General features: G+C 44.2%; 1 protein-coding gene and 1 pseudogene across 2 annotated transcripts; both read right to left on the bottom strand.

Moving 5' to 3' along the window:
- Nucleotides 1–1,027: 1,027 nt before the first annotated feature.
- Nucleotides 1,028–25,174, bottom strand: DYNC1LI2 (dynein cytoplasmic 1 light intermediate chain 2). 2 transcript variants are annotated; one of them, XM_068527335.1, is made up of 13 exons: nt 25,026–25,174; nt 24,807–24,880; nt 22,683–22,799; nt 18,295–18,525; nt 12,858–13,027; nt 12,044–12,137; nt 10,692–10,827; nt 8,413–8,524; nt 7,708–7,767; nt 6,916–6,957; nt 6,392–6,509; nt 5,444–5,560; nt 1,028–4,013 (listed from the first exon to the last, which is right to left on the bottom strand). In XM_068527335.1, the coding sequence occupies exons 1-13, from the start codon at nt 25,130–25,132 to the stop codon at nt 3,913–3,915; spliced, it is 1,479 nt and encodes a 492-aa protein (XP_068383436.1). In that variant the 5' UTR covers nt 25,133–25,174; the 3' UTR covers nt 1,028–3,912. The 2 variants fall into 2 exon arrangements, with proteins under 2 accessions (XP_068383436.1, XP_068383437.1); XM_068527336.1 differs by lacking the exon at nt 5,444–5,560.
- LOC137753529 (uncharacterized) lies at nt 8,443–10,673 on the bottom strand (annotated as a pseudogene).
- Nucleotides 25,175–25,718: the final 544 nt, after the last annotated feature.

The following is a 25,718-nucleotide window of genomic DNA, read 5'->3' as shown; positions in this document are numbered from 1 at the left end:
TTAGATAAGATCATCAGTGGATGTTATAAATGATGCGGAAAAGGTGGCTGAAATCCAACATCTTCAATGGTATCACCCCACTTTGATAGATATGTGGGACACTACCTTAAACAAGGCATCGAACCCAGCATCACCAATACAGGGACAACCTGATGTGCAATACTGGAACATACACAATCTCACTTATAGCATTCTTATAACAATTCTTACAAAAAATGTTTAACCTAAATGAAATCATGAGGAAACAATAAGACAAATCCAGATTGTGGGATATTCTATAAGACAACTGGCCTGGACTCAGCTAATATATTTAGGGGTGAAATGCCCTGGTGTTTAAAACTTATTTTAAATGACTCAGGGGGAAAAAAGTATATGTGTGTGTACTGAGACAGATATAGGGAAGGAGGGATGGAGGAAGAGAGGGACAGAGAAAGCAAATATGGCAAAAAGTTAATAACTGGTGAATCTATGTAGAACATGGGTATTCAATATATTCCTCTTTCAACTTTTCTGTAGGTTTACAATTTTTCAAAATAAAAATTGGGGGAGAAAATCTGTGTAATAAATCAGCTTTAAAGAACAGAAAATTCAACATGCTTAAACTGTAATAATCAGAAACACAATTCATCTCTAATATAAAGTGTCCAATTTTCTTAAACATACTTTACTGTTGCCCATTTCAGCAGGTGAGAAGCATTATGGTACAGCTGCTCTGAAATTCCTCTATGAATCCTCAAGGCTTCTAAATTAGTTAAGTGAAAATTTCTTAGCCCAATTCAGACAGTCAAAAACTTATCTAATAGACAAGAAAATATGCTGGACAACTCACACTCCTTGCACTTTACTTACAGCCTGGAACTCCACATATCTCAAAATACGGTTTTAAAATATTCTTTAAGAGAATTTCTGATAATTTCAAATGAGAGAGGTATACATTTTTAGCTACATGGTAGATACCTTATATGACTAGCAGACAATTCAGTGTATCTCCAGTGGGATGATTTATCATAAAGAAAGTCACCAAAAATTGTAAGCAGTCTGGATTCGTGTTTATTGAAGCCAGTAATTAGAGACATCTTCTTTTCCAGCACTAGAAAGCAAGGTTCCACATGACTGCATACTTCATTCGGATAGAGCCACACCCCTGGACTAAGGCTGGTGGGGGAATAATCTGCAGTCCTAATTTTAAGTTAAAAACACCAATAAACCTAGTATAGAGACAACAGTGAACTTTCACTTACAGCATCAACATTGTTAAGGTCATGATGTACAGAGCAGTCACTTTCAACTTTGTTAAACTAATAAAACACATCTTCAGTTTAAATACTGGTTTAAAAATGCCAATCCAAAAAAAAAAAAAAAAAGTGCAAACAAAATTAAATAATTCTAGCAGCATACCCGTTGCATTTTTAGGAAAGACCAATTCATGGCCTTTATTGTGGCCATATCTTCAAGGTTGGGCTTATTTCTTTGACTTTTCCATTTTAAAGACAAACAGCAGATGTAACCACTACAATGTACATAAATAGTCATAAAATTATCTTTAACAGTCTACCATACAAGTGTATTCTGCAAATGAAATGAATTTTACTTTAAAAAGTAAAGGCTGTTTATTGTTTGGCCTTTGGTTCCAATGCACGAAAATACCAAAATAACAAAAAATATGCTCCCCCCTCCCACCCTCCCAAAAAAGAACCCTGCAGCTCCCCAAAGTTGGTAGACTTTGGCAACCACTGAGCACATGACACTATCTATACATCAGTTTCTTCTGATCCTAGGAGTATCCACTTGTTATGAGAAACTAAAGTGATCTCCAAGAAACCTTCCTTCACAAGACAGGTGTCTTAGCATTTCTTCAGTTTTAGTACATTTTATATTGACACCAAAAAGTGCTTCTCAGTTTAAATGATAAAAAATAAACAAAAAGTAAAGTTTTGCATTAAAATTTAAAATCACACTGTATCCCTCTTAGGCATGTGCCGTTCGAAGAATTCTTTCTTATTTCTGAGGTCACTCATTTTGTGCCCCCTGCCCCTGCCAGCTGCTATGGAGGGATTAAGTGACCCCATCATTCGTGTGGCCACAAGCTGTTCGGCATCTATTGGTCATTATACTACAACCATCATTCCAAGTCAGTTTACTGTCATTACCTGGAAAATCTGGTAACTGGAAGCCATAATACATTAAAAAAAAAAAAAAAAACTGAATTAAAAAGGGGGGAAAAAGTGTATTTTCAACAATAAGACTGGCACAAGAAACACATTTTTATGTTTGTCAGAAAGGCAAGTAAATACTCAGCTTTCTCCTTAACAGTGTTCAGACCTTTACAGAAAAGCAACTCAAGACAGTCTTAAGAGTCTTGTTATATAACATACGATATTAAGTTATGCCCAGTATGGTTAGTGGTCAGTCAAATCTGGCATGTAAAAGTAATGACACTAGGGAAGTTAGGCTTAGACACAGTACAACAAACATTCATATAAAAAAGGTAAATTCCACATAAGTGAACTGTAGTTTTTCCCTTGATTTGACAACAAATGTTTTATACATTAAATTAATGGTAGTGTTTGCATTTCAACGTTCTGTGTCATGTATAAAATTAAAAGTGCCGTTTAAAATCCACAGAAGTCACTTCCAGGATGATGGTGTGACATGACAATGTGCATGAATTTGCCCTAAATGGAGACACCTGAAACACTTATTTCCATAAGAAAAAAATGCTAGTTTATGAAAAACATAAAACAAGAGAAATGTATCATTTCCATTTTCAATATAAAACATTCACACTTATTTGTCCATCTGATAGCACTGATCAGACCAGGGAGCTAGGACAAAACCCTTTTGCATCAATGGAACTCCACGAAGGTTTCCAATGACCATAAGGCAGGGACTGGTGTAAGCCAATTAATTGGAGTGTATTTACATTAAAAACCTCCTTCAAACTTTCTGTAGCACACTGCATTATGGTAAAATGAGAGGTTGGTCACCCATTCTCTACTAGTAGGCCAGCCTGTGGTAGTTAAAAAAAAAAAAATTTAAAAACAAAGCAGAAGCTATTTAGAAAACACAATTCAAAGTAAACTAATTTTGTAACTGCTGACTTTAAACATACCCCCCAGTGACTGCCCCACGACGCACATGCGTGGAGCCCAACACCTCCCACGAGGACATGGCCTGGGCTAAGCACGTGCGTCCTGGGCAGCTGCCATCTTCCCCACCCCCATACCGGCTCCACCTGACTCAGGCATCCCCACACTTAACACATCTTTCATAAGTTAAAGATGCATTCAGAACAAGTCCAATTCCCATTTTGCTTAGTGTTTAGTTTGGAAATGCTTCTGATTTTAAGTCTTAAAAATGATTATTCGACTTCTACTGAACACACAGTATTTACTAACACTGCTCATCTCCTCCTCCTCCACTTCCTGCAACATTCAGCTTCCCTACCAACACTTCTCTCATTCCTCCTTTCAGTCTTTCTCTTTCCTGGACTTTCTGCTACTTAATCTGCTTCCCAAGAACAAGTGAATCTGTTAACATGCAACTGGTCGGACTAGCCACCATCTGATCAATGACTTCCTGGTCTCATTGGCTCCACCCTGAAAGTAAGTGGGCCCTCTTTCTCTCCATCTACCTTCCCCTCCCCAAGAAGCCCAGCTGCACTTGCTGCCCATGAGAGAGCCACATGCCTGAGAGTCCAAGGGTTATCCTTCACAAAGGGGTCTGACACATAACCTTCCTAAAGGTGCATTTCACACTCGGACAAGCCAATGAAGTTTTTTTTTTTTTTTTTTAAGTTCATCTCCCCTGCCCCAAAAAACTGATAGCATGTGCCATATCAGAAAAATCCTGGTCTTAGAGCAGATCAATATAGTTATTTGGTCATTTTACATATGCACTTTTTAAGGAGGATCAGGCTTCATTTTCTGTTGAAGAGTTTGTTACCATGGAGTCTGGTTTTCGAGTCATTCTATCCAGTTCTTCCTGAACATTTGTCAACACAGTCTTTTGTCCTTTAAAGAAAAAAAAAAAGCAGCAGTGATGAAAGCAGAAAAAAAATTTTTTTAAAAGGGACATTTAAAATTATACAGATTTCTATCATCATTTTTGGTGATAATAACTCCAACAAGAATGAGGAAAGTCTTTTTTCATTGCAATGGTTATAAGGAGACAGACTCTAATTCAGCCCTTCTTAATTCCAAATGCCACAGGTCTGGGCTCCCCGACTACATTACTGCCCCCTGCCTGGGGGTGCCTTTGTGCCAAACACAAAGGCCTTTCTGAAAACCCTCTCACCCCTATGCACTCTCATCACCCATCTTCCTAGAGGTGGTATTTGAGTTTCTGGCATGCAGCAAACGACTTTCTGTGCCTCAGACAGAACAGCTGTTTATGTTTTGTTACTAATTACAACTGACTCACATGGATATCCTGGAAACATCATATTTCAATAAGAATGTAAGACTAAGGTTGGCCATTTCGATACTGCACAAAGTTGGTGCACATATTTTTTGTTGTTGAACACTAACTGGGGCCGAGAAGTGACTCCTATTTCCTCCCAGGGAATACCAGCTTATAGCCTGGGCCACCAGATCAGACAGACTCTGAGTCTCCAAGAACTCAAGAGCACCTGAAGGCACAGGCTGACCTGAGGATGGAGTAATTTCTTGAGGGTTTCCTTTGATTGGAAAACACCAATTAAGGAAAATACTGTATTAATATTCCTTATAGCTAATGGAAAATTAAAACCCTTTGGAAATGGCCTCAAGCTTTCTGGGAAAATTTGTAATTCCCAAGGAACCTGGCTCTTTTGTTTCAGAGACCTCCAAGACATAGACTTGCCCTATGTGCCCACACGGAAGAACAGATGGGTGGGCTGCCACAGAGATGTCTATGTGTGACAAGGGTGGGGAGCTTCATGGAGGAGAAAATGACAACCCTCCAGTGAGACAGTGAGGGTTCACAGGCAGCTGACGGCAAGACTGGAGGCAGTAGAGTGAGCAAAATCCTTATAAAGCAACACAGAATATTAAAGAGAGTAAATAAAATGTCAATGGTACACTCTAGACCATGATTTCCAACTGACAGGACTTCTACACCCGGGCCATGTACTGGGTTGACCAAAAAGTTCGTTACGTAAGATGTTATGGAAAAACCCGAAAGAACTTTTTGGCCAGCCCAATATTTAGGATCTACCTCAACTCACCCAACAGTCAGTTCTTGAGAACCTGAATATACATAAATCCCACCTTAAATGTACCAAGAAACACGCATGGTAATAAGGTAATCCTACTGTAAAGTATACTGCTCAGTGTAAGGTGGAAATCTGTTCAGAACATCGAGGGGTCTGCAGGTCAGTGAAAGCAGACACTCCTGTCCACCACCCCACCTTCCAGCACTCATCGATCACAAGGGTCCTAAGTCTTTGGGGGCCCTTCAGTACCTGACTTCTTGGCTGTGCCCTGCACCCCACCAGCACCAGGACTTCCAGGAGAGCCTGTTTTTTTACTCAACAGACTATTGAAGAAGCTGGCCAACACCCCTTCACTTGCTGCATTATCTAAGGAAACATTAAGAAAAAAAGCATCACACAAACTGAATGACTCAATTAAACAGCAACAAACTATTTTTCAGCTTGGAATTATCCATTTGTGGTTATGATCTTCCTAGGACACTGAGCAGATTCATTCACTATGATGCCGTATACACTGCCACTGCTAAGGCTGATGATGTGTTAGCATAGTTAGTAAGTGGAAACCTGTTTATAGAGTTCCCACCTGTTCAGAGGCATAACAGGTAACCTGTGCTCCACATCATCTCCCTGTCCATGAAGCAGTGTTTTTCAAAGTTTTATAAGCCTGTAACATTCCAAAGTTGCTGTGAAAAGCTCTCATTCAGAATAGAAGACAGTCATCGAACATGCAAGAATTAAATATAATTTGAGGGTTTTACTGCAGCCAACATCTTGGGGTATTATTAAGTCACTGGGTAAGGGCTACTTAAACTAGTAAGTAACTGAGCTTGACAAAACAAGTGACAATTCATAAATGGTAATAATATAAACCTAATAAGCAACAAAACCAAGAACTCAAAATATACATTTTAAAGTGACTTCTTATGCTGTATTCTTCTCTGAATATAGAGAGGCCTAACCAAGGTCTTAAACAAAGCCAGGTGCAAGGGCCACCAATTCCAACAAAGGAACAGGCCTTGGTCTCTGCCAACCATGAACCCCCTCTCTCTCAGAAAGAGGAAGTGGAAAGCAGTCCTTCTTGGGAAAGAAAACAGCTCAGCTACCTTGAGCCTCCACCTTCCAAACCCAGCTACTCAGCCCCTAAAGTAGGAATGAGGCCTAGGACTAAACCACTCTCCAAAGAGACAGGATACATACTTTTGATGTTTGGGTCCGGCTTCTTTACTGACGTGCCTGGGGAGGCACTAGGCACGCTGGCTGGCCCTCCCCGGCCCTGGGTTCTTGGAGAGCCAGAGGGTCCTCTTGCAGGGGATTCCTAAGTCCAAAACCAGCCCAAGTCACACACAGGCATAAAAATAACAGAAAATACATATTCCAAAAATGAAGACATGCTTCTGCAGGGTATTTTTCAGAGTCTAGGGAGAAGGGTGGCAGTAATGGGAGTTTGCACCCAACTCAGTCCCTTTTTTAGATCCCAATTTTTCTCCTGAGAGAAGAGACACCAAGATAACAAAACCTGTTCACTCTAACTCCCAGAGCTGTATTCCTTCATCAGACGTTTTCTGAGTTCCTACCATGTTCCTGGCCCTGGGCTTTTAGGGGGACCAAATTCCCTCTGAATATACAAAAGCCCCCACAAATGTAAGCTCTCACAAATAATGGTATAAAGTTTGAAGACATGACATTGGGCCTTGACCCTCTGTTTAGTTTAAGGTACTCACGGAGGCTCTCGTGGGTGTGGCTGGCTGCTTGGCAAGGAGTGACTGCAAAGAGAGGGACACACCGACCGTTAACCAAGGCCTGCAGAGTGCACTGAAGGTCTGGAGAAACACTTCCAAGTATTCCACTAGAGGGCACCATTAACAACAACCAAGTCAGAGGTTCTACACTATAAATGCAAAATATTTAAATTGAGCAATTTGGTATATGGTGAACAAAAAATACTCCCAGTAACCAGTTTTGAAGCTAAAGAAGCAAGGAGAGCACAAAAGGGAGGAAAAGTTGGCAAAAAAAATCAACGCCCCCTGCTGACCTGCCTGCATCATCAGGCAAACCCATGATGTGTCTAACACCACTCTCAGTGAAACAGAAAGGTGGGACTGGGTCTGCATTCTGAACTGTCAGCTTGGGTTTACTCTCCTCACCTACAAAATGTGTATATCAGCTCACATGCCTTCATGCACAGGGCTGTGTGGGGCTATGTGAACTAACGGAAGTGAGGTCAGGGCGTTTGGTAAACTGTCAACATGGGAAATACTATGCCAGAAAACCTACATTTGCAGACGGAACAGGTACTTAATAAGATACTAAGCCTATCACTATAGGAGAATCTGCAAGGCAGGAATGCGATCCTCTGAGGGGCCCCCTACCCTGTACCAATCCTAGAAATGGGAGAGAACAAGAACTGGTAGCAACCCCTTTGTCCCTGCAAGCTCTTTGTGATACCCCCGCCTCACGCCAGGGAGCTGGTTTCATTCGTGAGAAGGCCTCTGCTCTGGCCTCACTGGTCTTACCTGTTGCTTCATTAGGAACACCTGCTCATCCTCCGCTGCCAACTCTTTGTCGTGGACCAGCTGTGAAGTGAAGTGACACACTCATTCGTGGTCATAGAGCAAGAACACCCCCAACTACTTGTCAAAATTCATGCTGAAAGGAGAATCTTGTGCTCATGTCTCAACATGGGTTTGGGGAGTCCCTGCAGAGACTGCAGAGGTCAAGTCTTTCTAGCCTGGCAAAGACCCTGTTCCCAGACCAGCCTTGGCATATGGCCAAATGACATTTTTAAGTCTGGCAGGTTCTAAACAATACCTCCCAGATCCGGGTCTGCAGGCGATCACAGGAGCAAGTGGGATCTACTAAGAGTAATCCAGACGCAGCAGTGGCACTCCATCACTCATGCTGTGCCACCCAGAGCCAATTACATAACACGACTTCATCTAAAGACTTTTTTTAAAAGGCCCTTGGATTATTTTTTTTTTACCCCCCCAAATGGTTCAATGTGTAAGACTTGTTTCTTTATAAGTTTCTTTTCCCATGAAAAAAACCTACAACTATTTCTTTTTTTTTTGGTGGGGGTGCCGCGCTGCGCAGCTTGTGGCATCTTAGTTCCCCGACCAGGGATCGAACCCAGGCCCTTGGCAGTGAAAGCGCAGAGTCCCAACCACTGGGCCGCTGGGGACTTCCCCACCTGCAACTCTTAAAGTGATTGATTTGGGTACCTTTCTCACAGGAGGTTTCACAATAAAGTCTTCATATGCATCTTCTGGCTTCACAGTTGTGAAATTTTCATGTAAAATAGCTATTTTCTTTTCATTGTCCCAGCCTGCAGGTCTAAAGGCAAAGACACAGAGACTGACTTGCTTTTCCTGGGACTGCCTTACGGAATACTCAGCACACTCTGGGTTAGAGAGGACTCCCGGCTGAGATCCCTTCCCACAAGTTCTGGTCTGTAGTTGCTGGGCCGGCTTGTAGATTCTGGCAGACAAGCCAATATTCACTGCAAGTGTAGTCCATCAGCTCAACCTCACAGGTCCTGCTCCATACTGAGTTCATGAGGCCCAAGGCCTAAGGAGCCAGAGCGAGATCTTACTGACCGTACATGCTGACCCACAGGAAGTGTTCAGAGCTTTTCCACAACTCTGCCGAGAAGAACAAGGACACAATGGGGCCCTGTTCTGACAGAGTGGAGAATACAGAGCAACACACAGGACAGAGCTCAGGATAGGGCTGTTTCTCTGGGCTTTGGTATGAAGACACCCCTGTGAGCTGTTTCTCTGAGAACTCTTCTTTCTGACAGCAGTTTTCTTATGGATTGGTTAATTTTACTGATGTGTGAATATCTACCCTGGAGCCAAGGGGAGTAGCAGGACCTGCACTATCCTGGGCCTCAAACCAAAGGGACACAAGGAGTTCTTGAGGATCCTATGTGGGTGCTGCCCAGCTTGACATCACAGGGCAGGATGGCACCCAGGTTCCATTAAGTTAAGCTGCAGCCTAGGGTAAGGAACGATTGTAAAATGCCCCACATGACATACTTTTATCTAGAAGCTCTAAAAGATGGCAACTGATTGTTCCCACAGGCTTCTCATTCTCCATCCAACTCCTGCTCCATAGCCCTATAACCGAGAAGGTGCTTAGCCAGGGCTCTCCACCCCAATGGCTCCGACGACTTCACCGGCTCCCCAACAGGCAACTACCAACAGGACCAAAGGTGCAAAGGGACAGAGCATGATCAAGATACTGCCATGACCCGTGTCACCTTCAGAAGCTCTGAGCTTCTTCTCCACTCCAGACCAGCCCTGAACACATCCAGTCTCCCGGATCCTCCTTCTCCTCAGGATCACAAGTGATCTGGGTACTGACTGACTCCAAAAGCATACCACTCACTGAGAGCTTGTGGCTTTGGTGCTGGCCTGACTGCTCTAGACAACGATTCTCTAAAATCAGTCTAAGTCTCTATGTCTGCTGTCTGGGAAGAGCCCAAGTGAGGCTCTCCCTAAATGTTGAGGAGGCAGCCTATTGGGTCCCCCGAGAGCTCTCGGCTTTCACACCTTCAGTCTTCTCCCAGACTCTCCCGCCCTTCCACCACTCCTTCTGGCCTGCCTGGCACGCACCACTCATCCTCCCAGCATCACTCCTCTGCTCTCCCTGCCACACTACCTCTACTACCCCAGTACTGCCCTATCCCTCCTCGGCTGTGTGTGTCCCTTAAAGTGCCTTGTGCAGGAACCACATCTCATTCATTTCTGCCCTCAGCATAGAACCTGGTCTCCGAGAAAGTGCTCAGTATTTGCTGAACAAACTGTAATTCTTTCTTAAGAGGATATCTAAGCCTAAAAACATGATACTAGCACAAGTCCTCTCAGAGACCACACCTTCAACATTTATTTATGCATCCACAACACTCACCATTCTCCACTGAGAGAATGACACAAATTCGGACTAACAGGTATCCAAGTCTCTGCCCAGGACAATCAGCCCCAGTGGCTCCTCAAATGTGAAACACCAGAAACACAACAGGCATTCAGTACAGCCAAAGCCCAAGCTGATGGGGCGCGAGGGAGGGCGTAGGCAGTCATCCCTGTCAATGGATGCCAATAAACCAGATGCTTCAACAGAAAACGTTCAGGATCCTCAAAGCGCCAATTCCCTATACTGCAACTCCCTCACTCAGCCGGTATTCTACCAGAGTTGACAGTAAGTGGCAAAAATGTTTTAGCAACTTGCTCTCAATGAAGAAAGGCAGCACCCCTGACCTCACTCCACCCAGTTCCCTCAGACGGGAAGCAGAATGGCAAGTAATCTGGAAAACAGCAGAGATGGAAAGGTGGGTGTATATATCCCCTATGAGGTCCAACTCCAAGCACTTTGCCCCAAGGTAGTAGAAAGCTGGCTGTATAAGAGAGAGACAGAGCCATCTTACTTGGAAGGATAAAATGTAAAGAGCAAATGTACCAAGAAGAGAAGCATTTGAAAGCATCACCTATAAAGAACTCACATAAAAACTGCTTCCTTTTCCACAACTAAGGCAGGCGTGGTAAAGTGGAAACCGTATGTTTTATGAACAATGTACTTATACAACAAGTCGAGGTTTTTCTCTTCCTTCACTGATGTGTAAATCAAGGCCGCTCCATCTAATCAATCTGCTTAAGGAAAACCAATTCACTGCAAGAGGAGACAAAAGCAAATACATACAAGCACAATCCTCAAAGTATAGTCACAGGATACTCAGTTTTTGATCAACACACGATTAATAGAAAGTGTTAAAATTTTAAGAACTAAAAAAGTAATAGTAGCAGAAGCAGCAGGTCAAAAGCATAAAGCATGTTGATGATAGTGGGCCACGTAGTTCATTTTTGAACATGTAAACTGTTGTCTTCTAACCCATCAGGTTGCGTCCCAAGCAGTCAACTTAATGATTCTGAGGGTAGCCCAGGATAACCCTCAGCATATCCAAGGTACACAGATTCTTTCCCAGACAGATGCCCACATGTGATCAAGTTGGTCATTAAGCATACAAGAGTTGGGTACCTACATGTTATTGGCACCCTCCACTGAGCTGGACAAGCTTAAGAGCCCAAAGGAAGTAGCGGAACCCACCCTTACCCTGCCCCGCCCAGGATGTGGGATGATGGCACCAACTGCTATTGGATTTTTACAGAAACAAGACTCAAAAGTCTGCTGACACAGCATCTCTCTCACGGACAGCACAAAACATAAACATAAAGGAAACCCTGTAGCAGCCAAAACACTATCATGTTGGGTAATTAACCTTTTCTATAAAAAAAGCAAAGTTTAAAAAGATTTCCAAGATATGATAAAAATAATTTGCAATAAAATTATCATATCAGCTTTCTTCTTAATACAAAAGCTTATCAAATGTACACCATTAAAAATAAAAAGTAATCAAAAATAGGCACAAATTATTAAGTCTCAAATTCCAACACAGTAAACTTTTAGAAAGTAAAATGATGTATACCACGGGTCCCCAACCCCGGGTCCACAGACCGGTATTGGTCCTCGGCCTGTTAGGAACCGGGCCACAAAGCAGGAGGTGAGCAGTGGGCAAGCGAGTGAAGCTTCATCTGCTGCTCCCCATCACTCGCATTACTGCCTGAACCCTCCCCCGCCCCCCGTGGTCCGTGGAAAAACTGTCTTCCACGAAACTGGTCCCTGGTGCCCAAAAGGTTGGGGACCGCTGATGTATACAGTTTCACCCTGGCAAAAGACTATTCTGGATTCAGGAAGTACTGTATCTCTTTGAAGATGCCCTATTTGGAGGAAGCCTGGATTAGCACACACAGAGGGGAGCCTGTGCCCCTGGACCCCAACACAGCGCCCCAAGGATACACTGGAGGCAGAACCTCCGTAGGTGTGACTGGATGAAGTCAAAGTGCTCGTCCCTGTAATCATGCTCCTTCTCCAGGACACTCACCGCATCACACTGCAGGTAAGATAGAAAGAGAAAGGAGTCATCTTTTTGCCTGTCTGCCTGATAAGGATGGGAACACTGTCTTTGTCAGTAATAAAGTATCATAGCTCCAAAGAAGGCAGCCATGGGACTTCCCTGGTGGTGCAGTGGTTAAGACTCCATGCTCCCAATGCAGGGGGCCCAGGTTCAATCCCTGGTCAGGGAAATAGATCGTAGATGCATGCTGCAACTAAGAGTTTGCATGCCACAACTAAAGAGCCCGCCAGCCGCAACTAAGATCCAGCGCAACCAAAATAAATAAATTAATTAAAAAAAAAAAAAGAAGGCAGCCACAGCCCAAAGTCCAAGCATTAATTAAATAAATAGACAAGAGTGAAAAGCAACTGGAGATTCTTCTTTCATCCTGGGCCTCGGTTTCCACATCTATAAAGCAGGGATATGATAGCCCTGATCACCTCACAGTTGCTCTAAGAATCAAACAAGGTCACATCAGGAAACAGGCCCACTGGACATGGCTGTGCACTGCACACTCCACAGGGCTCCATTCTCACAGAATATGATGTGAATGGCACATGCTGCAGTTGGGCAACCTAGTGGCTCTGACTAGGATCAAAGAACTTTTCAAACCCCCCATTTTTTTGTTTGTTGTTTACTGGATTTTTTTTCTTAATGCACTTTATTTATTTGCTGCACTGCCAAACCCAGCCAAGCGTACAATTCCCTGGCACACACCTTTGTGCACACCACCAACACTGGGATCCCCAGGTTATGAGTCAGCACGTTGTCACCAAGAGGCAGGGCAACATTTTCTTCATCAGGACCTGAGGTCAGAGGCCCTCTTCTCTGTGGGGAACCTTGACAACCTTCCTCAGGCTCAACATAGTCTTGAAAATCTTTCACAACTACAGGTGAAAAAGAAAAAGAAAATTACACACACACACACACACACACACACACAATAAAAAATGCACATGCCAGCTTTAGAAAACTGAAGCAGGTAGTGATAAGCACAAAACATAAAGAGTTGTGACAAACTTCCTAACTGCATCTGACTTAACTGCAATATTAGGGATTTAGGGGTGGTGATACAAAATCCCAATTCTGACATTTTCAGTCAGTCTGAGCAGTATAACTTCAGAGCAGCAAAGATATTCCCCTGGTCATCTTTAATTGCATCTAACTGTTAACAATTAAACAGGTTTTTAAAAACTCCTAAGGCTTCAATAGTTCCTACTATGAAAAACAAAACAAAACACTCTTTTTTGGGCCACGCTGCGAGGCTTGCAGGATCTTAGTCCCACTACCAGGGATTGAACCCAGGCCATGGCAGTGAAAGATCCAAGTCCTAACCACTGGACCACCAGGGAATTCCCAACACTTTTCCTATATATTTTACATTTTCAAAATATTAGGATAGTTGAACTGTGCTACTTCAACAGACGCGACCACTAGAATAGGTTACAACTTATAAAACTCCTCAGAGTTCTCATTAGAAACCACCTGAATTACCAAGAACGTGCTGTTTCCATACAGCTGAGGTGCGTCCGTGCTAAAGAGCGAGGCTGGACTTGCCAGCACCATCTGCATCTCCTCATCATCCTCACTCTTGTGGACTCAGTTTCATCTTCAGGAAATCCTGAGTCACATGTATCACGGACCTGTTCCTGCCTAACACAAGAAGGGGTGAGTGATACAACATCTACTTCTTGGCACTACTTTGGCCATGGGTGCAACCCCACAGGAGGGCCTTCAAGCTGAGAGTGGTCCATGGTCTTGGTTAAGGCAAGTGAACACAAAGTCCACAGACCTGCACCTTTTCCTGGGTGCTTAAGGTTACATGTCAGGCCAGAGAACAAGGACATGATGATTAAAGCTACTTCGAGCCGGCAGCTCTACTCTTCTACACTCAACATGCCTAAAGGACCAAAAGGACTTTCACTCTCATCCACAACATGCTCACTGAGAAAACACAGACAACTAGATTAAAGAGAATCTAGAGAAAAGTGCATGTACTCTTCTTCACCCACAGAACAGGTTTCAAATATTTTAAAACAGTGAGTCCTAATTTACAAAGACTTTAGGTTATTGTTATATAAGCTTCTGGAATTATCTGGGAGTACAATGTCTTTCATATAATACTGGGAAAAAACCACTGCCTAAACCCTAAAGCGCAGATATAACATTTCATCTCTACAACTCCTCTTTAATTAAGCTCATTCATATAATTTCATTGCCAATATAAATAATCTACTCATGGGACTTCCCTGGCAGTCCAGTGGTTAAGACTGCGCTTAAAATGCAGGGGGCGCAGGTTCAATCCCTGGTCGGGGAACTAGAATCCTGAATGCCGCGTGGCCAAAAACAAAAAAAAACACACAAAAACAATCTACTCAAGAGATTTTTTTTTTTTTTTTACCATCAGTGCAGTTTATTTCTTCAGATTCAATAAATGAATACTCAAGAGATCTTTACTGCATTGCATTTTGAACAAAAACAGAGAAGGATTTTCTGATGATTGTTGAAGGCTCTTAAGAAATCAAAGGCTCCCACATTTTCTCTTTTTTTAAAAAAATCTGCTTTATTTTAGCTTTATGGAGCCAAGATTGACACACAACAAACTGCGCATGTTTAAAATGTAAATCTGATTTTTTTTTTTTTTTGGCATGCCTCACGGCTTGAAGGATCTTAGTTACCCGACCAGGGATTGAATCCGGGCCACGGCAGTGAGAGCCTGGAATCCTAACCACTAGGCCACCAGAGAACTCCCTAAATTTGGTATTTTTGACATATGAATACACCCATGAGTCAGTACCACAATCAAGATAGTGCATTTATCTATCACCCCCAGAAGTTTCCTTGTACCTTTTGGTAATCTATTTTCCCCACCTCTCCTCAACACCATCCCTAACTCCAGGCAGCCACTGATCCGCTTTTTTTTTCAACACAGATTAGTTTGCATTTTCTAGAGTTATAATATAAATATAATTTATATGTATGTAATTACATTTATAATATAAATATAATTGAGAATATGTACTCTTTTTAGTCTTCCCACATTTTCTCTTTAAAAGCATTTTAACAAATCTTCAAGTCAATGAAAAATACAATGGCTTAACTGTTTGGGTAATATCTATGATTGCCCAAGGTCACGTGAGGCACTCAACCAGGCTTCCAAGACAGTGAGCATGGCAGAGCCTGGAACAGGTTACAGGTAAGCTAAATGACTGTGGGAAGGGAGGCAGGGATGGGGCAGCTCCAGCAGTCTGCTCCACAAACCTCCACGACCCAGCATGCTGTATAAACTGCTGTATTCTACATAGGCCATGATATGAAAATGGTTGGGAAACCCTGGGCTAGGCTATTCATTCTCTGAAGGAATGACTTAATTACGGCTATCCAAAAACAGTAGGAAATGCACATGTGTTTTTAATAACTCGGCATTTTAGAAAATAAGTTGGAAGGCAGAGCAAATATTCATAACGGAGGTGGTGAAAAGGAATGATAAAAACATAGTGAGGACTGTGTAATTTGGATAATAAAATGTGCATTTCCCTTAGGGTACACACATACCACAGTATTAGCAGTTTCTCTCTAGGTGGTGGGATGGCCAGTATTTCACAGCAGGAGCCATCAGCCCACCAGGGGCTCCCCTTTAGCATCAGATGGGAGTGGCTATGGGAAGGAGACTGCAGAGCGCCGCCTTTCTCTTCTTTTCCCTTCTACCTCATTGATCACCGGTTGGTTCCACAGTTCTGAGAAGACCCAAGAGACTGCACCTAATCTTTTTCCTCTACTTGATAAGCAAGTGAAGCCCCAGACACAAAGCAGGAAAGACAAGACTAACCTACACACAAGCACCACCTTCTGGCAGCTTTAGGGGTTGCTCTGCCCTCTCCCTCAGACAAACCCTGCAGCCAAGCAGCTGCCACAGATTCAGGACCACTGAGGAACCTAATCCGGAAAGATACTGGCTGGCCATGGAGCAGCTTTCCAAACTCAGCAGATTGGAGACTGGTGTTGGATCAGAAAGCAGGTTGGGTGACAGCCCTTTGCTCATTCAATACAATACCTAGAGTCCAATTAATCTGGAAAGTGGGAGTCCTCTACGCAAGAGGATGGCCAACAACTTTATTAAAATGTAACCTAAAACTAGCTAACAAAGGCACTCCTTCAACGGGTAACAGAAAGGCGTGAGTACCATTCCAAACACCTCAGAGGAAAGGTGGTGAACACAAGAGAGGCTCTCAGAAGGTTAACCAGAGTCATGAGGCATGGATGCGGTTCCAGCAATCGCTAGCTGCCCTCCAGTGTCCTCTCCTCTTCCTCCTTACAACCAAACCGAGCACTGATACTTAGAACACACGGCCACACAGACTACATTTCCTTAGGAAATGTCTCCTTAGGAAGACAGCAGGCACACACTCTCCAGCCCTTCTTTCCTTTTCCTCCTGTTGCCTGCAACACAGATGTGAAGGCTGGAGCTCTGGTTGCCAAGAGGAAGAGAACCACACCCTAAAGATGACAAAGCAGTAAGCACAAAGGAGCCAGGGTCCTTGACTTGTCTTCCTCAAGATGCTTTCCAGTCCTGAACTACCTCTGGATTTCATTCACAGGAGAGAGAAATAAAACCCAGTCTTGTTTAGGCCACTGTTATTTTGGGTTTGTGTCACATGCAGCTCAATCTAATCCTAAGCAACACAGACATCAATGACTAAGGCCACAAAACAAATCCAGTGTGTCATGGGAGCACAAGCTCCCCAGGAGCGGGCACCTTGTCTGCTGTATGTATCCCCAATGCCTTGAACAGACCTGGCACCAGGCAGACACTCTCCCTAGCTGGGAAAGAAAAATATCCTTGGCTCAATCTCTTCCTTTTTTTCTGTTTTAACAAATCTTTACAAGGTTATGACTCTAAGAAAACAGGTTCAGAAACTGAAATCTCCTGTGCATTAACCCACTAGTCTGGGTACGATGGTAAATGCGCAGTGAAAGGAGAACAGCTCTTCAGGCTCAGAACTATTCTCAGAAGTTGTCTTTAGGGTCTCTATTTCAGGGGAAAAATAGGCTTTATCTAGAAAGGTCAGTGTTTGAGGACAGATGCGCTGAGCTGCATAACAATCACTGCAGCACATGTGGGTGTCCCAGGAAACACACATGCACACAGCAAACTAAAGAATTATATGTTAAACTCCCTGTTTTAGCTAATGTAGTCAGGAGCAAGTGAAGTTATGACAGGAAGACACACAGCAAGAAATCTGATTTGAAAAGCACATCAAAATTTCTGAGCCCTTCTGCCAGTAAGTTTGTGTGCCATGCTCCAGAAGTCCTCATTAATTCACTAAAGGGAATGATGTCATCCCGTGGAAATAAGCCAGGCTAAGCTAAGCCAAGACTGCCCTGGCCAAGACAGCACTGCTGCTGCCACAGCTCCAGCCCCTGCCCCTCCCATTTCCCTGGCAAGTGAACAGAAGCTGATGTAACTGCACAGAAGCAACGAAAAGGAAAAACAAGCTTCTGAACCACATTAAGGAAAAAAAAAACAAAACAAAAAGAACTTCCTTTAAAGTTCTCTGTTCTCACAAGGGCTTGGATGCCCTGAGTCTTAAAACATCCTTTCATTTTCATGAAAAAAAAAATGACTTTCCTATTTCTAACTAAAATCATATTTGCTGGATCCCCAAAGGAACTAAGGTAGGAACTGAAAGATTTATCTTTTGTGGGTCTTCCTTTAAACTTGTCAACAAGAGGGTCCATAGGATCTCAATGGAATCCCAGGGAAATGGACTCAAACTGCAGAGATCCCAGTAAATCTCTATACCCACTGATACTAACTCAGCAGACCACGAGTTAACAGAACAGCAAAAAGACTCACAGAACTGATCACATTTTGGGGGTGAGGGAAGAACCCTTATTATAAAAGAGAACCAATGAAAATAATAAGGAATACTGATTTATTTTCTTCAACTGTGACAGCTGAGATAAAGACTGCTTTGAAGACTTTTTGACTACTGAATCTACAAAAGCAAATCTGAAATAAATGGTGCAAACAAAACACAAACACTCTGTAAGGGAAGCTTTGCAGCCTCTTGACACTGTGAAAAGGAAGGTGGCTCGAACCATCCAAAGAGACGAGTGAATTTTCCAATTAAGAAAATCCTGTTTTACTTACACTTCCGTTCCAGCTCCCTCATTTCTTCTGGTGGAATTTTCATTTTATCAATGTGCTCACGTAAAACACTAGCCCATTTCTGTAGAGATTCCATCATAGTCCAAGGCCTAGACATGTCTGCAACAAAAATCACCAGGGTCTCCGGCAAGAATTCAGCAGAAACTGCAAATTTCAGCAGGCCTTTGTGATACAAGTCTCCATCCAGAATCCACACATTGCAGCGTGTGTGATCTAAGAAAAGAAGTGAAGCTAAGTTACTGACAATGACCATCAGCACAGCTGAAAGAGCCACATAAGGAAGAACTTAAAGGTGACAGCCACAGAATTCCACACAGAACAGACAGAAATCCTAACCAGAAAAGGGTCCAAGTGCTCAGTGGACAGCAACTCTTCATCAAGGTGCCTTGTGAACTGTCTAAACTATAAAATTTTTTAACAACCATAATATACTGTGTCCACATCCAAAAAGATTCCAGCAATGTCTGAGTAAATTGTGAAGGACATTTTAGCTTTCAGTAAGAATCAAAAGATACTAATAAAAGCTACAAATGTTCCCTGGACGACTGTGCCATAGTCTAAATAATCCATTCTTCTAAAATATCAGCAATCTGTGAGGCAGCAAGCTATGCCGAAGAGCCTGTGGTTAAACAAGCTCTTCTTGTGTCAGTCACACTAAACAGTGCGCTCACATACCACAAAGGGTGCCAAAGAGACAGGACCTTTGTATTTAAACGCCAAGATAAACTCATTACTTATATAAACTGAGATATGAATTACGGGGTGCCTGATAATATTAAGGAATTACACTTACTTTTGATATGATATGATTATGTTTTTTAAAATCCTAATCTTTTAGACATACATATGGAAGTAGTTACAGATAAAAAGATATAATGTCTGAAATTTGCTGTAATAATCCAATGTGGAGTGAAAAGAGAAGAAGGTGAGAGTATAGCTGAAATAAAATTGACCAAGAACTTGTAATCTGAAGGCAGGTGATAGATATATTGGGGTTCATCAAAATAGTCTATGCTTTTATGTAGTTCTGTTTTCCACAGTAAAGTTAAAAACATATACAGACAAATGTGCAAGTGCTGACATTTAATGAAGCATGTGATTCTAAAACTACATCTGGATGATCAAACTGTAGAAGATAATTCTCCAAATTAATAATACACTTTTTAAAAAATTTTAGACACCTTTTTGAGAATTTTTTTTTTTTAATAAAAGCACCATGAGGGAGAAATCCTACTATCAAAAATATCATTTCATTAACTTCTTCCCCAGTAAATTGCAACTTACCCTTTAAAAACCTGTCTTCTGTTAGCTATCTTTTTTTGGGTATAGTCAATTCACTAACATGCTGTGAAAAATTTTATATTCATAACTTTATTTCAACAGTACAACAAAGGTATCTACATCTAGATATACTTTCAAAACTCTAATGCATTTCAGATAGCGGTTTTGACTTGGATTCTACCAATGCCTTCAAAAATACTGCACTGGGCTTCCCTGGTGGCGCAGTGGTTGAGAATCTGCCTGCCAGTGCAGGGGACACGGGTTCGAGCCCTGGTCTGGGAAGATCCCACATGCCGCGGAGCAACTAGGCCGGTGAGCCACAACTACTGAGCGTGCGCGTCTGGAGCCTCTGCTCCGCAACAAGAGAGGCCGCGATAGTGAGAGGCCCGCGCACCGTGATGAAGAGTGGCCCCCACTTGCCGCAACTAGAGAAAGCCCTCAAACAGAAATGAAGACCCAACACAGCCAAAAATTAATTAATTAATTAATTAATTAAAAAAAAAAAAATACTGCACTGTTGGGACTTCCCTGTCGGTCCAGTGGTTAAGACTTTGTGCTCCCAATGCAGGGGACACGGGTTCGATCTCTGGTTGGGGAACTAAGCTCCCGCATGCTGCACGGCGTGGCCAAAAAAACCCCCTAAAAACAAGCTGCACTGCACTGTATCTGAAGTCTACAGATTTTAATGTCTGCCCCTCACCAGACACGGTTCTTTTTTTTTAGCCTTTCTTCCCACTGCCCACTGCATATAACTCACCCATGTGCATGGAGATTACACATACCACATGTGGCATTAAATGGATGCCCCCAACCCTGAAGGCAGAGGTCCTTTGACATGCCATGCCCTACCACAAAACAAGGACAAGCCAGAACCGATTTTCTCTACCTGGGTGATTGCCTGCAAAATGTATATTTATAACCTAGTCACACCACACAATAAAAAATACTGGGGCTAAAAGATGTATAATTAACCACAGGTAAGGGCAACTCTTTCATCAAAGAGGAACTTGCAAGTAGGCAGCTTAAAAAAATCCCATAAATGCAGAGATCAAAGTTTTTAAGGCAACCTTAAGGAATCTGAAATAAAAATTAACATGTATTTCAACTCAAAGGTAAGTGAATATAGTTACTTTGATGCTTGGCATGAAATGTTTATGCCCCTTTGAAACAAGCAGCTATAGCAACGTCAGAGTATCTACACCATGTTTCATGTACTTTCAAAAGGGTACTAGACCTACCACCTGTCTCAAGCACTCAGCTACACTTGACACATGCCACCTCTCATTCTGTCAACCTACAAATTGGTACCATCGCCCAATACTACAAATGAGGAAACTGAGGTGCAGAATGGTTAAGTCAGTCACAACTAGTGACTACCGGAGTGGATTCCGAACCAGTTCTGCCTGGCTCCAAAGCCCAAGTTCTTTCCACAATAATCATCAAAGACAGGAAGCAAAACACTCAGACATATGAGGCCCCTTAGCCCAGCTCAGTGACCCCTGAGTCCCAACCCTACCTACACAAACTCCGGTGGGCCTAGGTGGGCACTGGAAAGCCTCTGCTCTCCTTATACAAGGAGAGCCCTTAGCACCAGGTCTACCTCCTACCTTTCTTTCACATCCTTCAGAGAATGTTCAGCATGGCAAAGGAAGCCAGGGAAGAAGGAACAGGAATAAAATCTTGGGGTTCTAAGATGACTACTAAGTTAAGATTAAAGGGTTTTTCCCCTCTATTTAAATGATTCTTGGAGCTTGAAGAATTAAGGTGCAAGGAAGGACCTGGGTTCAGCTTCTTCATTTTAGCAATAAGGAAATGGGGGACCAGAGGTGGTGGGATTTTCCCCCTTATATAATCACCCCTACATCATGGTCCTTACTGTACAAAAGGGTAAACGCAATTTTAAGAAAGTAATTTAATGAAGATATTTCATCCTTAGGTTACATGGTCACTTTTCTACAAATAAAAAAAGTAGGCATTAATAATTATTTATTTTAGAGCCATTCAAGATCTAACACAAAGCCTAAAAGTTTACAAAGGAGGTATTACTGACTAGTGGTAACTAAAAACCATTATTCCAATCCAACTCACAATCGTACTTATCACAATTTTAAATGATATCTAATCCTCATAATAGAGCTTACCGTGCACTTTTTTTTTTTTTACCATGCACTTTTAACCATCTCAATTACCCAGAAGGTAGAAAACGATTATTATCCACATTCTAGACATGAGAAATTAAGAGAACATTATTACCTCTGAGCCTCTATTCTCTCCACTGGGGGATAAAAACAAAACAAAACAAAACAAAAACCCACAAGCAATCAGCATTTCTACACTGTCACAAAAAGACTCAAAACTCTCTTGTGAATATCTGTTAAGCTTTTATACTCTAAACCACATCAATTTCAGATTCTCCACTAAAACCAGGCAGAGTAACAATGGTGCCCAGATCAGTCTGCCAAGTGTTTCTCTCATAGAAAAGTCCAAAGCACTTAAAAACTTAATTTTTTTTTTTTTAATAAATATTATCTATCTATCTATGGCTGTGTTGGGTCTTCGTTGCTGCACGCGGGCTTTCTCTAGTTGTGGCGAGCAGGCGGCTGCTCTTCGTTGCGGTGCACTGGCTTCTCATTGCAGTGGCTTCTGTTGCAGAGCACAGGCTCTAGGCGCTCAGGCTTCAGTAGTTGTGGCGCACGGGCTTAGCTGCTCCACAGCATGCGGGAGCTTCCCGGACCAGGGCTCGAACCCGTGTCCCCTGCGTTGGCAGGTGGATTCTTAACCACTGCGCCACCAGGGAAGTCCAAAAACTTCCTTCTCAGTTTCTTAACTTTTATGTGCATTTGAAACTTTACTCTCAGTCTCTCCTTTTAAGTAAGGGCTACCCAGAGCAGCAGGTAACAGGCCCATTCCCCATTTTGCTAACATACTCTATAAAGAAAAGTAGGTGAAGTCCTACAAAGAGATACACTTCATCTACTCCCCTGTGACTAATTCTCTTAGACCTAAAGAGAAAATTGAGAATGCCTGGGCATGTTGCAGGAGTGGCAACCGAGGAGTCAGAGACCTGCATGGATCAATGCTTCACTCACCATCTCGGTCCTCGTCGTGGACACTGAGGTAGAGATACTCTAGGCCTCTTCCTTTTTTGCCATGCTCAGCTCCTTGAAGTTTAGTCATGAGGGTTGTTTTACCAGAACCATCTTCACCTATAAGTGATGCATGTAAGAAGACAAAGCGTACCGTTTATTCTAGGCAAGGATGGGGAGTCTGGACATTCACACAAGGAACTTTCATGTACAGCTTGCTATTGAGGTCTCACCTGTATTCATAAACAAAGCAGGACCTGCTGTAAGAGTGGGCAGGGTGGGGAGAGGTGATAAAAGCAGCAATTTCCAACATCTAAAATGACAATCTACTGCAGTCATCCTTACCTCACAAGGAAAGGAAGAAGGCAGGTCCGCAGGCCCTACCTATAATTTATAAGACACGCATCTGGAAAAGTGAAAGTAAAAGGTGGGGCTAGTTTCTCACAAAATAAACTTTTACCACAAGGAAAGCAAGAAGTCTTTAGAATATAATTAACCTTAAAGCCTAGGAACTCTGAACTAAAAAAGTCTGATCCTGCCTCATAATCATGAAGAATGAAGCTGTTATTCACTGTTGATTTTAGTACATTTCTTTCGGAAGCACCCTGAAGGCTAGAAAACTGATGAAAAGAATTACAGACCTAAGCAAAACTCTTAAGCACTATCTTAGTAATTACCAAGCGCCTCCTCATCCCCCTCCACCCAGCTAACAACTCTCCCTCCCAAAAGAAACCTTAAACATCAGAAAGAGCCACCACCAAAAAACACTACTAAGCACCCCTGGGGTTTACTAATATGGAATTACAGAACATGAGAACTGAAAGGCATTCCACAGGTCAAAGTCCTCCTTTCCACCCCCAATGCCACTACCTTACTCAGGCCCTCCACATCCTATCTGGACATGGTGAGCACTCAGCCTGACTTCAGTACCTGCTCATTTTGAGCCACCTGCCACTCTGCTGCCAGCACCCCCTTTCTAAACACAGATCTGGTGCCCTTGATCCCCCAGTTCATGAAGACCTCTAAAGGTCTTCTGTTACCTGCTGCAGTGGTCATCAACTAAAGACCAGCCACTCCCCTCAAAAACAGTGGGAAAACCACCCTCACAGTGATTCCCGTGACAATCAGAGAATGGAGGTAAAATAAAAGGCCCCTGAGAATCAGGTGCCTTCAGGAAAAAGCATCGACTCTTCAGCCTTCCACATCTGCCTAGAACTCACCTCATCAGTCACCTTCCACAAGGAGGCTGTAGTAGCTTCCAACGCCCGCCCCCGCCTTGTCACCTCTGTGTTCCTGCAAACACTAACCCTCTGGGTCCCTGCATGTTAACACCTACCCTTCAAAACACCTAACTCCAAACAGCATCAAGCCATATGATGTGCCCCGAATGATCTATGCCCAACATAGTGTAGTGCAATCACCAACACATCTATTTGTGTCTCATTAAACTGAGATTCTCGTGTAGTGTCTGAGGGGTGTCTGTGCTGTCCCAGTGCCCAACCGACAGTCAAAGACCCACTCAACAAATGGGTCTGTTGTATGAATGAACCCAGCCAAACTCCCTCACTTGTACGAGGAAAGGAGACCAGAGACGCTGAGGGACCTAACCCAGGTAACCCAGCAGTGAAGGCTAAAATAATGTAGGAAAAGTCCCTGGGGAGGACTCCAAGGCCTGCTGTTCTTTGCAGCGCCCCTCCCACCGCGCACCGCTCATCAAGATAGAGAAATGGCTCCTGTGGCATCTCCCCACAGCCCGACGACCCCCAGTCACCTCGTTCGCCCGCTTCCTCCGCTAACCTCATCTACTCCCTCCCCTCTCTACGCCCGCAGTTCGGTGAACTTCAAGGCTATGAGCGCAGGAAGTCAGGGACATTTAAAGCAAAGCTGATGCTGCGGCCAAAAGACTAAGGAATGTGCCGACGAAACCTTGCCAGCATCCCTGGGCTCTCGAAAAGGGGCAACGTCCTGACCTCGGCCGTGGTGGACTTGGCCACTCTCAGGCTGTGAAGCCAGGGTCTCCAGGCCCTCCCGGGCAGGCAGCAGGGGAGAGGAAGGCTGGCACCAGTGAGAGGGCGCCCGCCTCGCCCACCCCAGCTCCCCGGGCAACGCCCCGGCGCCGGCGCTCACCGAAAACCAGGATGTTCTTGCCGGACGGCAGCTTGGACCTGGCGCGGGTGGACACCTCGCTCAGGATCGAGGACCTGTGGGGACAATGGCACAGCGGTCGGCCCCAGGGCCAGCCTGAACCTGACCGGCCCGCGACGGCCCGTTAGTCTGTCCGACGGTCCGGCCCGGCCGCGCCCTCCCCGGCCCGGCCAGCCCAGCCCGGCCGCCTTGCGGTCTCACCATAGGCTCTGGCCCTCCTCCTCCTCAGTGGTCAGGTCGCCGGCGGCCGCCACCGCGGGCCCGTTAGGGCCCAGCAGCAGCTTCTTCTCCACCCCCACCGGCGCCATCTTGCCAACTGCAGCCACAAAGAGGGCCCTCCCCCGGGCCCGCCGAGGACCCGCGAGGACCCCGCCGGCCCGTCCGCGCCTGCCGCGCCCCCAGCCGCCCGCCCCGCAGGGTCCGCGCCGCCCCCTGCGCTCCGCCGGGCTTGCAATGTCCGCGGGCTCTCGCAGGGTCGTGAGACCACCGCGGTGGCGGGAGATGGGAGGCGGTCAGGCGGCCGCCGGGGCAGCCCTGCTCGGGGAGGCGGCGGCGCGAGCGGGAGCCACCGGGGTGGAGGGCGCGCTAGCGGCCTCTGCCGGCCGAGGGGCGCAACGACACCCGTTCCCGGTCCTCCGTCAGCTGGCCGCTCCAGCTGCGCCGTCGGGGGCCGAGGCACCTGACGCACTGAAGCAAAAAGCTCAGGCCTTGGGATGAGATCAGTACAGGATAGCGCCGTTTACCGAGCGCTTACCGTGTGCCAGAGTCACACGTTATCTCACTGAATCTTGTCTAACTCTTTTACGGTTGAGGAACCTGAAGCTCAGAAATCTTGAGAAACCTGACCAAGGACCCAATGCTTTCTGGCTATCTTCTGATAGCATCCCGGTACTT

Source organism: Eschrichtius robustus, chromosome 19 (genome assembly GCF_028021215.1).
Source record: "Eschrichtius robustus isolate mEscRob2 chromosome 19, mEscRob2.pri, whole genome shotgun sequence".
NCBI classification, from domain to species: Eukaryota; Metazoa; Chordata; class Mammalia; order Artiodactyla; family Eschrichtiidae; genus Eschrichtius; species Eschrichtius robustus.
The sequence above is the reverse complement of the archived record's forward strand: the minus strand, read 5'-3'. Positions and strand labels throughout refer to the sequence as shown.

Excerpts from the sequence above, each read along its gene's own strand:
- DYNC1LI2 (XM_068527335.1), bottom strand. The coding sequence starts at position 25,132 with ATGGCGCCGGTGGGGGTGGAGAAGAAGCTGCTGCTGGGCCCTAACGGG. Across the intron at positions 13,028-18,294 it reads GAGGGAGCTGGAACGGAAGT|TTGTGAAAGATTTTCAAGAC; the intron begins GTAAGTAAAACA and ends TTTCACCTGTAG. Across the intron at positions 6,510-6,915 it reads CCACACCCACGAGAGCCTCC|GAATCCCCTGCAAGAGGACC; the intron begins GTGAGTACCTTA and ends TTTTGGACTTAG.